The 12,500-nt window shown below is 39.3% G+C and overlaps 1 protein-coding gene across 2 annotated transcripts in view; it reads right to left on the bottom strand.

Annotated features, from left to right (window-relative positions):
- Positions 1 to 12,500, bottom strand: part of LOC138007410 (uncharacterized) — a 51,739-nt gene that overhangs the window by 21,738 nt on the left and 17,501 nt on the right. For both annotated transcript variants that reach the window (XM_068854298.1, XM_068854297.1), the window contains exons 10-14: positions 7,880 to 8,162; positions 5,086 to 5,439; positions 959 to 985; positions 660 to 849; positions 266 to 466 (exon numbers count right to left, since the gene is read on the bottom strand). In XM_068854298.1, coding sequence (XP_068710399.1) covers positions 266 to 466; positions 660 to 849; positions 959 to 985; positions 5,086 to 5,439; positions 7,880 to 8,162 — 1,055 coding nt within the window. The remainder of the gene's footprint in view (positions 1 to 265; positions 467 to 659; positions 850 to 958; positions 986 to 5,085; positions 5,440 to 7,879; positions 8,163 to 12,500) is intronic.

The following is a 12,500-nucleotide window of genomic DNA, read 5'->3' as shown; positions in this document are numbered from 1 at the left end:
TTTTAGACACAAAAGGAATCATACCGGGATTATTTTCTTAATAACTGGACCTTCCTCTTGCTGCAGCAAAAAGATATCATTGAGATCGTGAACTGACATTTTTACGAAATTACGCTTCAAGAATGGAAGGGGAGGCGAAAAAGCTTAGAGACAGTTAGTGAATAATAACTCCCAAGTCGGACCAAGATATCACATAAATCAGTATCAAACAAGATTGCAAAAATGCTGGAAATAGCAGTGCCACAATCTGAAATCATGAACATACCTTTCCCTCGGAACTGTTCCCCTTGCCATTATTTGCATTTCTTTGTCGTTCTCTGCAGCGGCCCATACATCTTTGATAACATTTTCGACACAAAAGCCATAAGCACCAGAATATGTTAAAAGGAACAGGTACTGGATGGTAGTTGCTGTAGGTTTGGATGGTAACGGCCTTTTTAAACGACCATTCTCTCAACGAGTTATCCTTAAAAAGAGGGCACAACCGTAAAAATTAAAACAATCTTATAGTTGTTAGCTGTTTATTTCAGCAAAAGTGCTTGAAAACTCGAATCCTGGGCTTGGCAATAGGCTCTTGTGTGCTCTTGATCTTTGGTCAGCTCTTCGGATAAGCGCAAATTAAATGGTCAAGAAAGGCAAAGAAAAATAAACCATTTTACCTGCACTGTTTGGTATGTGTTGGACAGGAGGGCTATCATCATGTTAATTAACAGAATCACCCCTAAGACAAGAAACAGACCAAACAAAAAGCGAGCGATTGTCTCCGAGGTATGGTCTACGGAGTCCAAAGGATCCAATTCTGACATGCCCAGAAGAGACCAGCAAAGATGTTTAACTACGGTCCACCAACTAAACGGAAAAAAAAATACAATCAGGGCTATTGATAAACACTATGGTTTTATTGCTGCAGATGCACACAAAAATGAGGCGAAAAATATTACCAGCATAGTAAGCTTACCAGGATAGTCCAGGTGTTTCGCAAACTCTGAAACGTAAAACAAGAATTACTAAAGAAAACAAATACGTGCTATTGACTGAACGTGAGTTCACAATGACGGAAGGATATACGCAAAGTTCACTAAGCAATATCTATGACTTGTCGACAGTTTCAGGATGAATACCAAGTAAAAATATGAGAAACACTAGCACAATCTATAATTATCGCTGGCAAGCGGGAAATATCTGACAGTATGAGCCAAAAGAGTTTCGTTAATCGCATTTTAACTATAGATACAACATCGCTAACCACTTATTGATCATATCATCAAATGTTAAACGGTCTGTCCTCGCGGAGCTTCTTGAGACCATTCGCGAACTGATTTGCGAATGGCAGCTTATCGAACGGAACAGAGCGTTCTCTCCATTCTCGGTAAACACCGTTCAACAATTTTTAACATTCTTCGTCTTCTTGCTTTCCTTGAAGTCCCGCTCTTTTCTCTCTCTTTCTCATCGTGCCGACTTGGAGCAGTCTTAAGGTCGTGATGCCAAGATTTGATTTGACAGATTACTTGATGCAAAGGGTCCTCCTGAGTATGTGAGCGGTTTCAGGACAACGATATATCTGAAGCTCTTCTAGTCTGATGTTTCCGGTGTTGTTGTTGTTGTTGTTATTATTATTATTATTATTATTATTATTATTATTATTATTATTATTATCTCTATTCTTCTTTTTCTTCCTTTTATGATTATGATTATGATTATGATGATGATTATCATTATTATTATTATTAAGCCCAACGTAGATATCTGCCAAATGCTTTTCCAGCTTGACTTTGAAGTTCCCCAATAATCCTATGACAATCGGGATGATTACAACTTTCTTCAAGTGCCAGAGAGTTTTGATCTCAATAGCCCTTTTCACGGTTAGTTTTTCTCATTTGCATTACAATGTAATCTAACGTGGATGCGAGGCAATTTCGGGTTAAAACTACAAAATAGCCCGAAATTGCCTCACAAACATGGTATTTGTCGACTTTTTCGTTCTCCTTCCGAGCGATTCTGCAATCCCCGGGCACGCTACGTCAATAATATGGCATATCGTGTTGGTCTTCTCAACAACTACAATGTCGGGTCAGTTGTGTGGCATCTTCTTGTCAGTCTGGATAGTGAAATCCCACTAAATCTTTACATTCGTGTTTTCCACCACTGGTTCTGGGGAGTGCTCATACCACTTATCTCCACAGTCAACTCCATAGAGCTTGCAAAGGTCCCAATGGATACCTTTCGCCACGTTGTCATGACGGCGCTTGTATTCCGTCTGGGCTAGCTTTATTATTATTAGTATTATTAATAATAATAATAATAAAAATATTATTATTATTATCATCATTATTATTACTATTAAACTAGTTTTAAAAACTTATACACAGTACTCATAGAAAGTTAAGGCGTACGAGCTTTCGACTCCTTCTCGGAGGCTTGTTCACATATAAATGAAAAACAAGAATTGTGAACCGATAAACTGATGATCCCCCAGATGTGGGGGAGCAGGTATCTTCCAGTGTCACGGTTCAAGTCCGGCCTATGAACCCGGATATAAATGGCCTCTTTGATGCCCCGCTCTATCCAACGATCTTCATGGTCTAACACCTCTACTTCAACCTTGTGTCCAGGATAATCCCTGTGTATGTGCTGTGAGACTTCAGACGAAGCGCTGCTTGGTCTAAGATGCTCCGCGAACCTCGATTTCAAAGTCCGCTCGGTCTCTCCCACATACGAGCTGCCACAGTCCACCCCTTGGCACGTAACCCGATAAATAGGGCCACAAGTCTCTTCTTGTTTCTGTGGGTCTTTCGGAAACGACAACAGTTGTCTGAGGGTATTGTATGTTTTAAATATAGTGTCCACCCCATGTTGTTTCAATGTGCGTCGTAACTCCTCGGATAGCCCTTTGACGTATGGGATGACGATGGCGGTTCGTCTAATAGGTAGATGGTGTTGGCTTTTTTGAGATTTGTTAGTGCTGTCTGAGTCCTGTAATGCCCATTCCGGGTATCCACAATCTTTGAGGGCTGCCTTGACATGTTCTAGCTCCGCCTTGGTGTCATCAGGGTGGCTTGGAACTGTGTTGGCCCTGTGAAACAGGGATGGGTGCGGTCGAAATAGCTGATTCGTCAAAGGCTTCCATGTATAAATTGCAGCCCAGTGGTGAGACTGGTGACCCCATCGGTGCTCCGTGAATCTGGCGGTAGAACTGACCATCAAACACAAAATAAGTGCAGTTGAGACAGATGGTGAGGAGCTTTGCGATGTCAGATGGATTCATATTTGTACGGTCTGTCAGGGTGGGATCCTGTCGTAGTTTCGTCTCCACTAATTCAATTGCCTTATCAACCGGTACACTGGTGAACAGGGATTTGACGTCATAGGATCGAAGCTGTTCTGTGTCATCCACATGACTTTCCCTTATCATCTCAGCAAAATGCCGAGAATTTCTCACATAACTGCTGGACTGACCCACCACGGGTGTGATTAGATCTGCAAGGCGTTTTGCACACTGGTATGTGATGGTGTTGACAGTGCTCACAATTGGGCGTAGTGGGACACCTTCCTTGTGAATCTTGGGTAGTCCATAAAATCTCGGTGGGGCATCTGTTGTTGGGTATAATTTTCGGTACAGCTTGCTATCAGTAGCGCCTTTTTCTTTCAGTTCTTGAAGGGCAGAAACCAGTTCTTTCTTGTATGTTGGTGTTGGGTCCCGCTTGAGTCTCATGTACGTTTGTTCGTCATTCAGCATGGCTTTGCACTTGTTCTTATAATCATCTGTATTCAGTAAGACTGTGCAGCGGCCCTTGTCTGCTGGTAATATCTTGATATTTCTGTCTTTGCGGAGTTCATGTAAGGCTCGTTGTTCTTCCTTTGATAGATTGGATTGTGTGTTCGGACTGCGTTGTTTTTAAAAGATATTGTTTACACTGGAACGCAGGTCGTCAGCATCACTTTTATTCAATTTGAGGCAAGCTGATTCAACGGCCGTGACGATTTCTACGACTGGTATTTTTTTAGAGGCGACCGCAAAATTGAGTCCCTTTGAAAGCACGCGCGTTTCAGTGGCATTTAAATCTCGGTTGGAAAAATTCTTCACCCACTTTGAATAGCAATGATCTTGAACAATAGGAGTTTGCGTTCTTTTGTCCCTTTGATGCTTTATTGTTTTCTGTTGTAACGTGTGGAATTTCTTTATCTGTCTAAACTTGCAAATTTCGTGTTCCTTTTGTTGAGCTCGTTCAGTGAAGGCGTACACCTGGGATTTGAGCGACTCGTTGTTATGCAAGATTTCTGCGATGTTTTCCTTCGCGCAAATTTTCTGTGTCTCAAGTGATGTCAATGTTCGATGGATTTGGCTTATTCGGACGTTCAGTAGGGCCTTTTCTGTTGTGTTGATGATCTTCTCTGCCTTGCCCCCTTTCACCTTGGTCAATAGTTACGGTTAGGTTAGGGTTAGGGTTAGGGTTAGAATGATGCTATGGTGTTTACAATGCAGGCTAAAGTCTCACAGCACATACACAGGGACTACCCTGGACATAAGGTTGAAGTAGAGGTGTTAGACCATGAAGATCGTAGGATAGAGCGGAGCATCAAAGAGGCCATCTATATCCGGGTTCATAGGCCGGACTTGAACCGTGACACTGGAAGATACCTGCTCCCCCACATCTGGGACAATCTGTTGCGGTCACGTGTTGCTAAATCACGTGACCGTTAACAGTTTACCGGTTCACAATTCTTGTTTTTCATTTATATGTGAACAAGCCTCCGAGAAGGAGCCGAAAGCACGTACGCTTCAACTTTCTATAAGTACTGTGTATAAGTTTTTAAAACTAGTTTAATAGTATGTTTTCACCAGTACAGTGTAACATTCATAAAAGTATCATTATTATTGTTAGTAGTAGTAGTAGTAGTAGTAGTAGTATTTTTTGCCTTCACTATTACTACGTAGTGAGTACACAAGATTGTAATGTTCAGCAAGCACAACAAACTTCCGTAAAATCGACAGTTGAACTCTGACCAGAAAAGAATTGTTATGCTACTGGAATTAGTCAACACTATGAAGAGCCATGAAATATTAATCCAAAATCCAATACTTACAGGCTTTCTTTGTGGCTTTTTTTCGAAATGTATGACCTTTCAGCCATGTACACTTTGGTAATGGAGATGGAAAAGGCCAAGATAGCCGCGATAAACTGCCACATGATAGTTGCAATATCGCCGATGATATGAAATAAGGCGATTTGAACAACGCCAACTCCTTTGATCGTTTCCATTACATGCCCAAACGCCCTCAGAGTCAGCAACATAGTGTTTACGCCGTACAGATATCCACCTACGACAATTGCTCGGTTGTTTGTCACAGAGTTCGACAAAGACCAAGTGATGATTCGTAGAATTAACGTCGGTACATAGATAAGCAAAGTGATGAAATCCAGAACATTCCATCTATCACTGAAAGACAATACAGTAAATAGGATGTAAAAACCAATGAGTAAATCAGTCAGTAATAAAATTAAAGGCCGGGGAAAACGGCGGCCTTATTATTTGCTTTAACATCTGTTTGATTTTGTTGAACAGTGATGTTGAAACTGCTTCCTTCCCCCTGTCAAGTGGTTGAAACATGTTGAATCGAAGTTGAATCGATATTGAATGAGTTTAAAAACGTTTTAACTTTCCTTTAACAACCATTCAACATTTTTGTGTAGGATTTCTCCACACTTTGTCAGCACCGGCGATATTTATTTATTTATTTATTTATTTATTTATTTACTTATTTGAATGCGAGAGCCAAGTGTTTGCCACGTGGTCTCTATAAGGACGAGAGAGGACCCTGGGAATGAGTGTTTATGAGTTACTCTTCTCGGCTGAATTTGTTTTCTTGGTGCGATTAATTTACAAGGTAAGGAGAGTCGTATAAACGAAGAAAAGTTGAGTGAAGTACTTGTAAACACTTTGAAATGAATTTGAGTTTTTTGTTACTCTCACACAAAATTAGTTAAGTTTGAAAATATTTTACTCAGTAAGTTTTACAACCCTTCAACTTACATTCATTGTGAGCTTTCACAGAGTAAAACTGACAATTTATGTTTAGATATTTCTGGATTTGTTGTAGTTCTTAGTTTTGGAGATTCGGAGGGAGTAGATTTGGTCTTAAACACTCCCTTTCTGTTTGAATATGCAAGAAATTTTTGGATGAATAAGGAACAATCGTACAAAATTCCACTTCTCGGACAGAACTGTCTGCAATTGCACATTGAAAGTATGTCATAAATTGCGTCGATCCTATGAAAATCCCGCAAAAAATTGCGCAGAAAATACAATTCTAGTAAATAGTGTCGCGCCACGCAGTCTACAACTGTCGGAAGAAAATTTCTACCCTGAATGATTTCATTACTTTCCACTCCCGTTTATTGCTACCAACAACCGAAGTTTCACGGACACATAACATAATGACAAGGTCCAGTATTATCCTCTAGATTTACGATTTACGATTTGAGGTTCCCTCAACTACGATTTGTTGACACGTTGCGTGACGGCGCCATTTTGTGTAGATTCGCAAGTTAACAAACGAATGCCTTAAAACTTATATCGGACAGATATAACATAATGACAAAGTCCAGAATTACTACATTTACTGTAATGCTATCATGAACGTTTATTTGACTGAACTCCCGCCCAAGTACAGTAACAACCGCGGCTGCAGCCTGGGACTGAATACCGGACGTCTCGTGAAGCTTTGTTGAATCAAATGTTGATGACGTGTTGAACCCGTTTTCCAACCCAGCAGTCAACATCGTTAACAACAAAATCGAGCAAATGTTGAAGCCGGTCGCCAGGGCCTTAACTCTTACGTATAAGCAGACTGTAAATTGCCTTGTTAGTGAAATTCTGTTCGCAATCTTTCTACAGAGAAGCAACCGCGAACGCGTAAGATAATATTCTCCAAAATGTTTTCTTTATCTCTTTCTTCCTCTTTGCATTAATTACGACGTTGGATTCTACCTGATGCGAAAACTTCACCCATCATAAAACTTAAAAATTTTGTATTATAATTCTACTTGCGAATTTTTAAAATTCATCTACTCACTGCCTTAAAAACTGCTATCGAAAACCTTTGAAGCGTTTAGGTAAGCAAAAGTAATCACCTTTCCAATAACATCAAGTTTTCAGCCAATCATATTTTGTGACCTGAATGACCTCGTTTTAAACTTTAATTTATCAAAACGACTGTATTTTTTAAGCAGTCTGTTCAGAGAAGAACAATGACTGAATTTTAACTTTTCAACTGCCATGTGTTGTACAACTGTTTCTTCGTCACTAAAAGATAAAGAGGGAAGAACAGCACATAGGGGGCTATATATAAAATAAAGAACGGGCAACTGGGGAATCCCAAGATTCCCTGTTTTAAAAAGATTCCTGATTTTAAAGATTCCCGCTTTAAAGATCCCTCATTTATAAAATTTCCCGTTCCTGCGTTAGCCGTTCTCTGTTTCAAGTTAACAAATTTCAATACAATACTTTATTTAACGAGGGTAACACATTAACCTTAAACAGTTTTCTAACGTGGTTCTCAACCGTCCAATCACTTCGACGCTGCTCATCAGAAGATTTTCATCAAGTAACTTTTTCATTGAAGGCAACTCAGTAATTTGCGCTTTGTGAACTTATTTTGGGATTCAGTTTGCGTGCCTCAATTACACCTCAATAAGTAGGAAGATGTGTCTGGATCAGAATTCAGTAGTGAACCCACCTGATATAACTGGTCAGAACTGAACAAATTCATATACGGTGTACAATTTTGTTTGATAGATATCGAACACTTGCGAATATAGCTTCTCAAGTTGAGCATCTCCCTGTTTTTGAGGAGTGGATTAAGTTGAATGTTACTTACCTAAAATATTTCCCAGCCGTTGATTTTCGAGCGAATTTGCTTTCTTTGTCTCGTTTCTTGAGAATGATGCTTTCCTTTTCTTTTTTTCTGATTGTTACAATTTGTTGGATTTCCATCAGTGTCCGACCAAGAAAGAAAACAAGAATTGCCCCCTCCAGCCCACTAAGTGGCAAACTCGAGGGGGACAGACACAGTGCAAAGTGTAAGGCAAGGAGAGCGACGTAGCTCAGTGTATCGCGAACAAAGATGAAGTATGGAGTTGTGAAATACTCCAGGTAGCTCTCTGTGGAGAGAAAATACCCAATTATTAAAAGCCAAAACGTAAGAACCTCAAGATCCTCAATACTCAGGAAACCAATAGATGCCATTGGAATGAGTCGTTTGTTCTAAGCGTCTGGATCAGTAGGGGAGGTACCATTTCAACTCATGCACATATTATCCCATCAGATGACAGTAATCGATTAGTCGCGTGCATGCATCTTTATATTGATAAGGATTTATAGCCGTAGTAGAATAATCATTGTGAAAAGCGGGAGAACATTTTGATTTCGGTCGCGGGAGAAATCGGGGTTGAACTACACAAGCAACTGAAATATACTGAATTGTTAATGTAAATTATTATCAATACGCACGGCCAAATGACAAACTGGCCGCAGTAAAGCGCGCCTTTTTGCGGGTCGAACGGGAAATTCCCGGGCTAAAAATGTACTTGCCGCCATGATTCTGATTGGCTGCAGAGATCAAACAACTTTGGCCGGCCAATGAGATCCTGAGGATACCATTTGAATGCCAGCTTGGGCGCGAATTTTTGTGGATGATCTTTTTGCTTTTTTTTTTCTTACTTAGCTGTTCGTATTGTAGCAACAACTGTCCATACCAAAGTTTCATGCTACATCTCTGTTAAACATTTCTTTCCTACTAAATGAGTTTGTACGATTTGGCCTTGTGATACTCGGGCCACAAATAAACTATATGCCCTCCAAAGGTCACGCGATTGTCCTATTTCAAAAACCGCGATCATTATATAGAGAGATCGTGATCACGATGATCAATATGCCAATCTTTCCCAACTGCACAATTGAAGAAAATAGACTGAATCTCAAAATGCACTTTTGCAACACTTGCTAGCAATTGTGCTGGTCAACCATAATTGCTGCGGAGCAAGCGCGGCGAGCGAGCAGCAACATATTCTGGATTCCTGAGAAGGTGGGACGAATTTTCGAATTCACCACATTTTCCCAGAATGCATCATAATTAGCCGGAATGCACTGCGCCATTCACCAGCTTTTACCAGAATGCCTGGCATTTGAGCAGAACGCCGCCAAACACTCTGGAGATTGCTTAAGCACGAGTTCCCTTAAATATTCGATGAAACAACAGATCATGATGTAAGAGTGAAAACTTACAATATTCGAATGAAATTTGCGAAATTTTTGGAAATTTTTTAAAAATAAACCTGAGGCTGAAATAACGATATAATTTTGTGTGCTGGAAATTTGTAAATACAAAACAATTATACGTTAATAACCTAACCGTATAAAATTATATCTTTCTGTAAACGTAGTTGTTACAAAATAGAGTACTTTCGTTTCCATCACGGTCACGGTTTCCGTGAGGAATGCATTTTTTTAAAGCCAAAATGACCAATTGTCGTCTGACCATAGTTAATAGAGGGGAATGGTTTGGAAGCTCGGCAAACATCAAAGCAGCAAACAAAGATGCCAAGATGTAGGTTTGAAAGTCCACGACCGTACAATATCTTTTGTTTTGAGCTCATATACACTATGCATGAATTACGTAATCAAACCGTTTCTATTGGTTAGTTCCTCACTACGGAGTAAACAACTATTGTGTTTCGTGCACGGTCAAGGCCAAAAAAGAGAACAAAAACCTACATCGCGTTTCATAATCATTCCCCACTTTTTAACTATGGTCTGACTTGCCATCTTGACCTCGCTGACCGCAACGAAAAGCGATGGCGCACGTTCACAATGTAACGCGATATAGATCTAGACAACGAGCACTTGTAATTGATACCCCAATACATTCTAAAACGGAAATGTCAGTTAAGAATAAGACAAGAATATTTTCGGCCTAAAATTGGCAGAAAAATATGAATATGAATTCAGCGTAGTCTGGAAAAACAAGATTCTTATGGGAAAAAAATGAATCAGCAGAAACAGAACGTGCCGCAGCATTACTATCTGTTAGATACACTAGTCCTTTCATAATGGGCATTAAAAAAAGGCTTAAACCGAACTACCCGCCGCGGGTAATGTAATTTGAAACCCTTCTAGATATAGCGCTCGTTTTGTGAACGCGCTGACAAAGATCTATTGTGGGCGTTGAAACACTCCTGTTTAAGGAGGTTCTAAATAGTTTCTCCTTTTTTCAAATAAATAAACATATTTTGTCCTTAGATACAGTTAGGGTAATCATATCAAGATGAAATTTGGCGAAGGTATTAAGCACCCGTCATAGATTTTTTTTACATCGCATTTTCCTCCAAAATAACGTTACCATGGCATATAAGGCATTTCTTTGAGCCTTCAAATCAAGATATTTGAAAAAACGGGACGGTGAAATCTTCCCATTCAGCATTACCAGATAATGTTAGAAATAATCTCTAAAATATTTAAAATTCAACAAAATCTGTAGGTCAGTTTTTCAGAAAAATCAATTTTTTGAAATGTGTCTCTAAATTTTTTTTTTTTTCACCTACAGAATTTTTTTTAATTGAAAAACAAACGTTTTAAATTAATCTAAGCTAACATGCAAAAAAAGGAAAAAAATTCACCGTCCGGAAGCAGAGATATAAGCGAGTAAAGTTGCAAAATCAGGAAAAATGAGGGGGTTCGGGGGTTACAAGATCGGCATTTACGCATGCGTCACTCGCTCATTCGAGTGCACACGCGAGTGGAGCTACAGGCAAACGCAAACGGATTTAAGTTACCATTAAACTGTGTTTGTACAATTTTCGTAGTTTTCGTGAATAGGGGATGTCTATTTATATTCCACATATATATAGGGATTAGAAGAAAGGTGTGCGAAATTAGTATTTGTTTATTGCAGCTTTTAGAATTGCGTGTGTGGCCACCTAAGCAGAAACAGCCACAAGTCAAAAAGGGACCTTGCCGAGTGCTGGAATATGTATGTTCTGTTGTTTCGTTGATTGTTTCATTGGCCCTGAAAAGCCCCTATGGGGAGCGGTCAATTAAGTATGTATTGCACGGTGTGTATGTATACTCAGTAGATTAAGGCCTTTTACTGACACCTGAAAACAATATGAAACAGAGAGTTACTGTATTGATATGTAATATATTTAATTGATTGAGTAAAAGGGCTTAAAGATCAGCCACAATTTCTTTTTTAATAAGCCCTCAGACCCCCAAAAATAGATGCCTGTGATCCTTGAGTGTGAAATGGTCATGCTATATTTTTTAAGGTCTCTGTGCGGTGTTGCTAGTCAAGCCTAACAATAAATACAGTCATTGTTATTTTTTAGGGTATGTTCGACGGCTTATGCTTTTAATTATTTTATTTATGTTTCACACAGTGGAACAAAATGTGATCATATTGATCAGCCACAGGTTAGCTTATTTGTTTGTGTCCAAACTGCACAAAGGCAAAGAAAACAATATGGGGTTTGGGAGAGGATGGGGAGTCTTAATTAAAACGTAGCAGTAGTGACAGGCTACAAATTGCTTTTCCTCATGGGAGGATATTCTGCAAGGAACTGGAATCATTGCTTTGTCCTCAGTTGGTACAAAATATGAAGGAGTTGCCATGGAATAGTATGACTTTTTTGCATGGTCATACCTAACGGGGCAAGCACATGGTATTTACAATAACTTATCAGTTTTGCATTGTTTTGCTGTGATCCATTTTAAGTCTTGTCTATATATTACCTCGAGATCAATTGTTTGCCATGTTATGAAGTGTTCTGACACATCTGTCCTTCTGTGGAATGTTTGTTGAAGCTCTTTTTTTCCAGGCTTTTAAGTAATTAAGTACTAGGTTTAAGTTGGTAACACGTTGATCTGTTATTGACTGCAGTGGACTGTATCTTTGAAGACATTCCAAAGCATTTCACATTTTCATAAATTCTTGTGTCTTTTCTGTGGTGTTGTTTTCATGCAAAGCCATGTATTTGCAAACTTTTTCGGACAGCAAGCTTTACTCGTATTTCATTTAAATTATCAAGATGAACTTACAAGCGCCCTGACTAAACCGTATTTGTTGTTTGTTGATTTTCCCAAGCGGGTGAAATCTTGAAAATAGTGTTTTACTGTCGGTAAAATTGACTGCGGCTGGCGATTCGTCGCGAGCGATTTTAAGTGAGCAAGTTTGAAGTTCTGAAACGCTGCTATATCCAAATATATCCAGCTGGTTTTTTATTATGTTATGTAAAAGCTGTCGATCTTCAACATATGTAAAAATTAGAGTGGAGTAATGTGGAGTACTCCTAAAAGAAGCAGCGGAACATGGCTTGGTCACGATAAGCGGGACATAGCTGCATTCGACACAGTCTTACTTCACTAAAATTTGAGCAGCTTACGACGAAAATACTTGAGTTATATTCCAACAGACAAAATAGTATTGAGTTTTGGGTCAAAAATAT

Source organism: Montipora foliosa, chromosome 6 (assembly GCF_036669935.1).
Source record: "Montipora foliosa isolate CH-2021 chromosome 6, ASM3666993v2, whole genome shotgun sequence".
In the NCBI taxonomy this organism is placed as follows: Eukaryota; Metazoa; Cnidaria; class Anthozoa; order Scleractinia; family Acroporidae; genus Montipora; species Montipora foliosa.
Note: the sequence above shows the minus strand (reverse complement) of the source record. Positions and strands in the feature narration are given on the sequence as shown.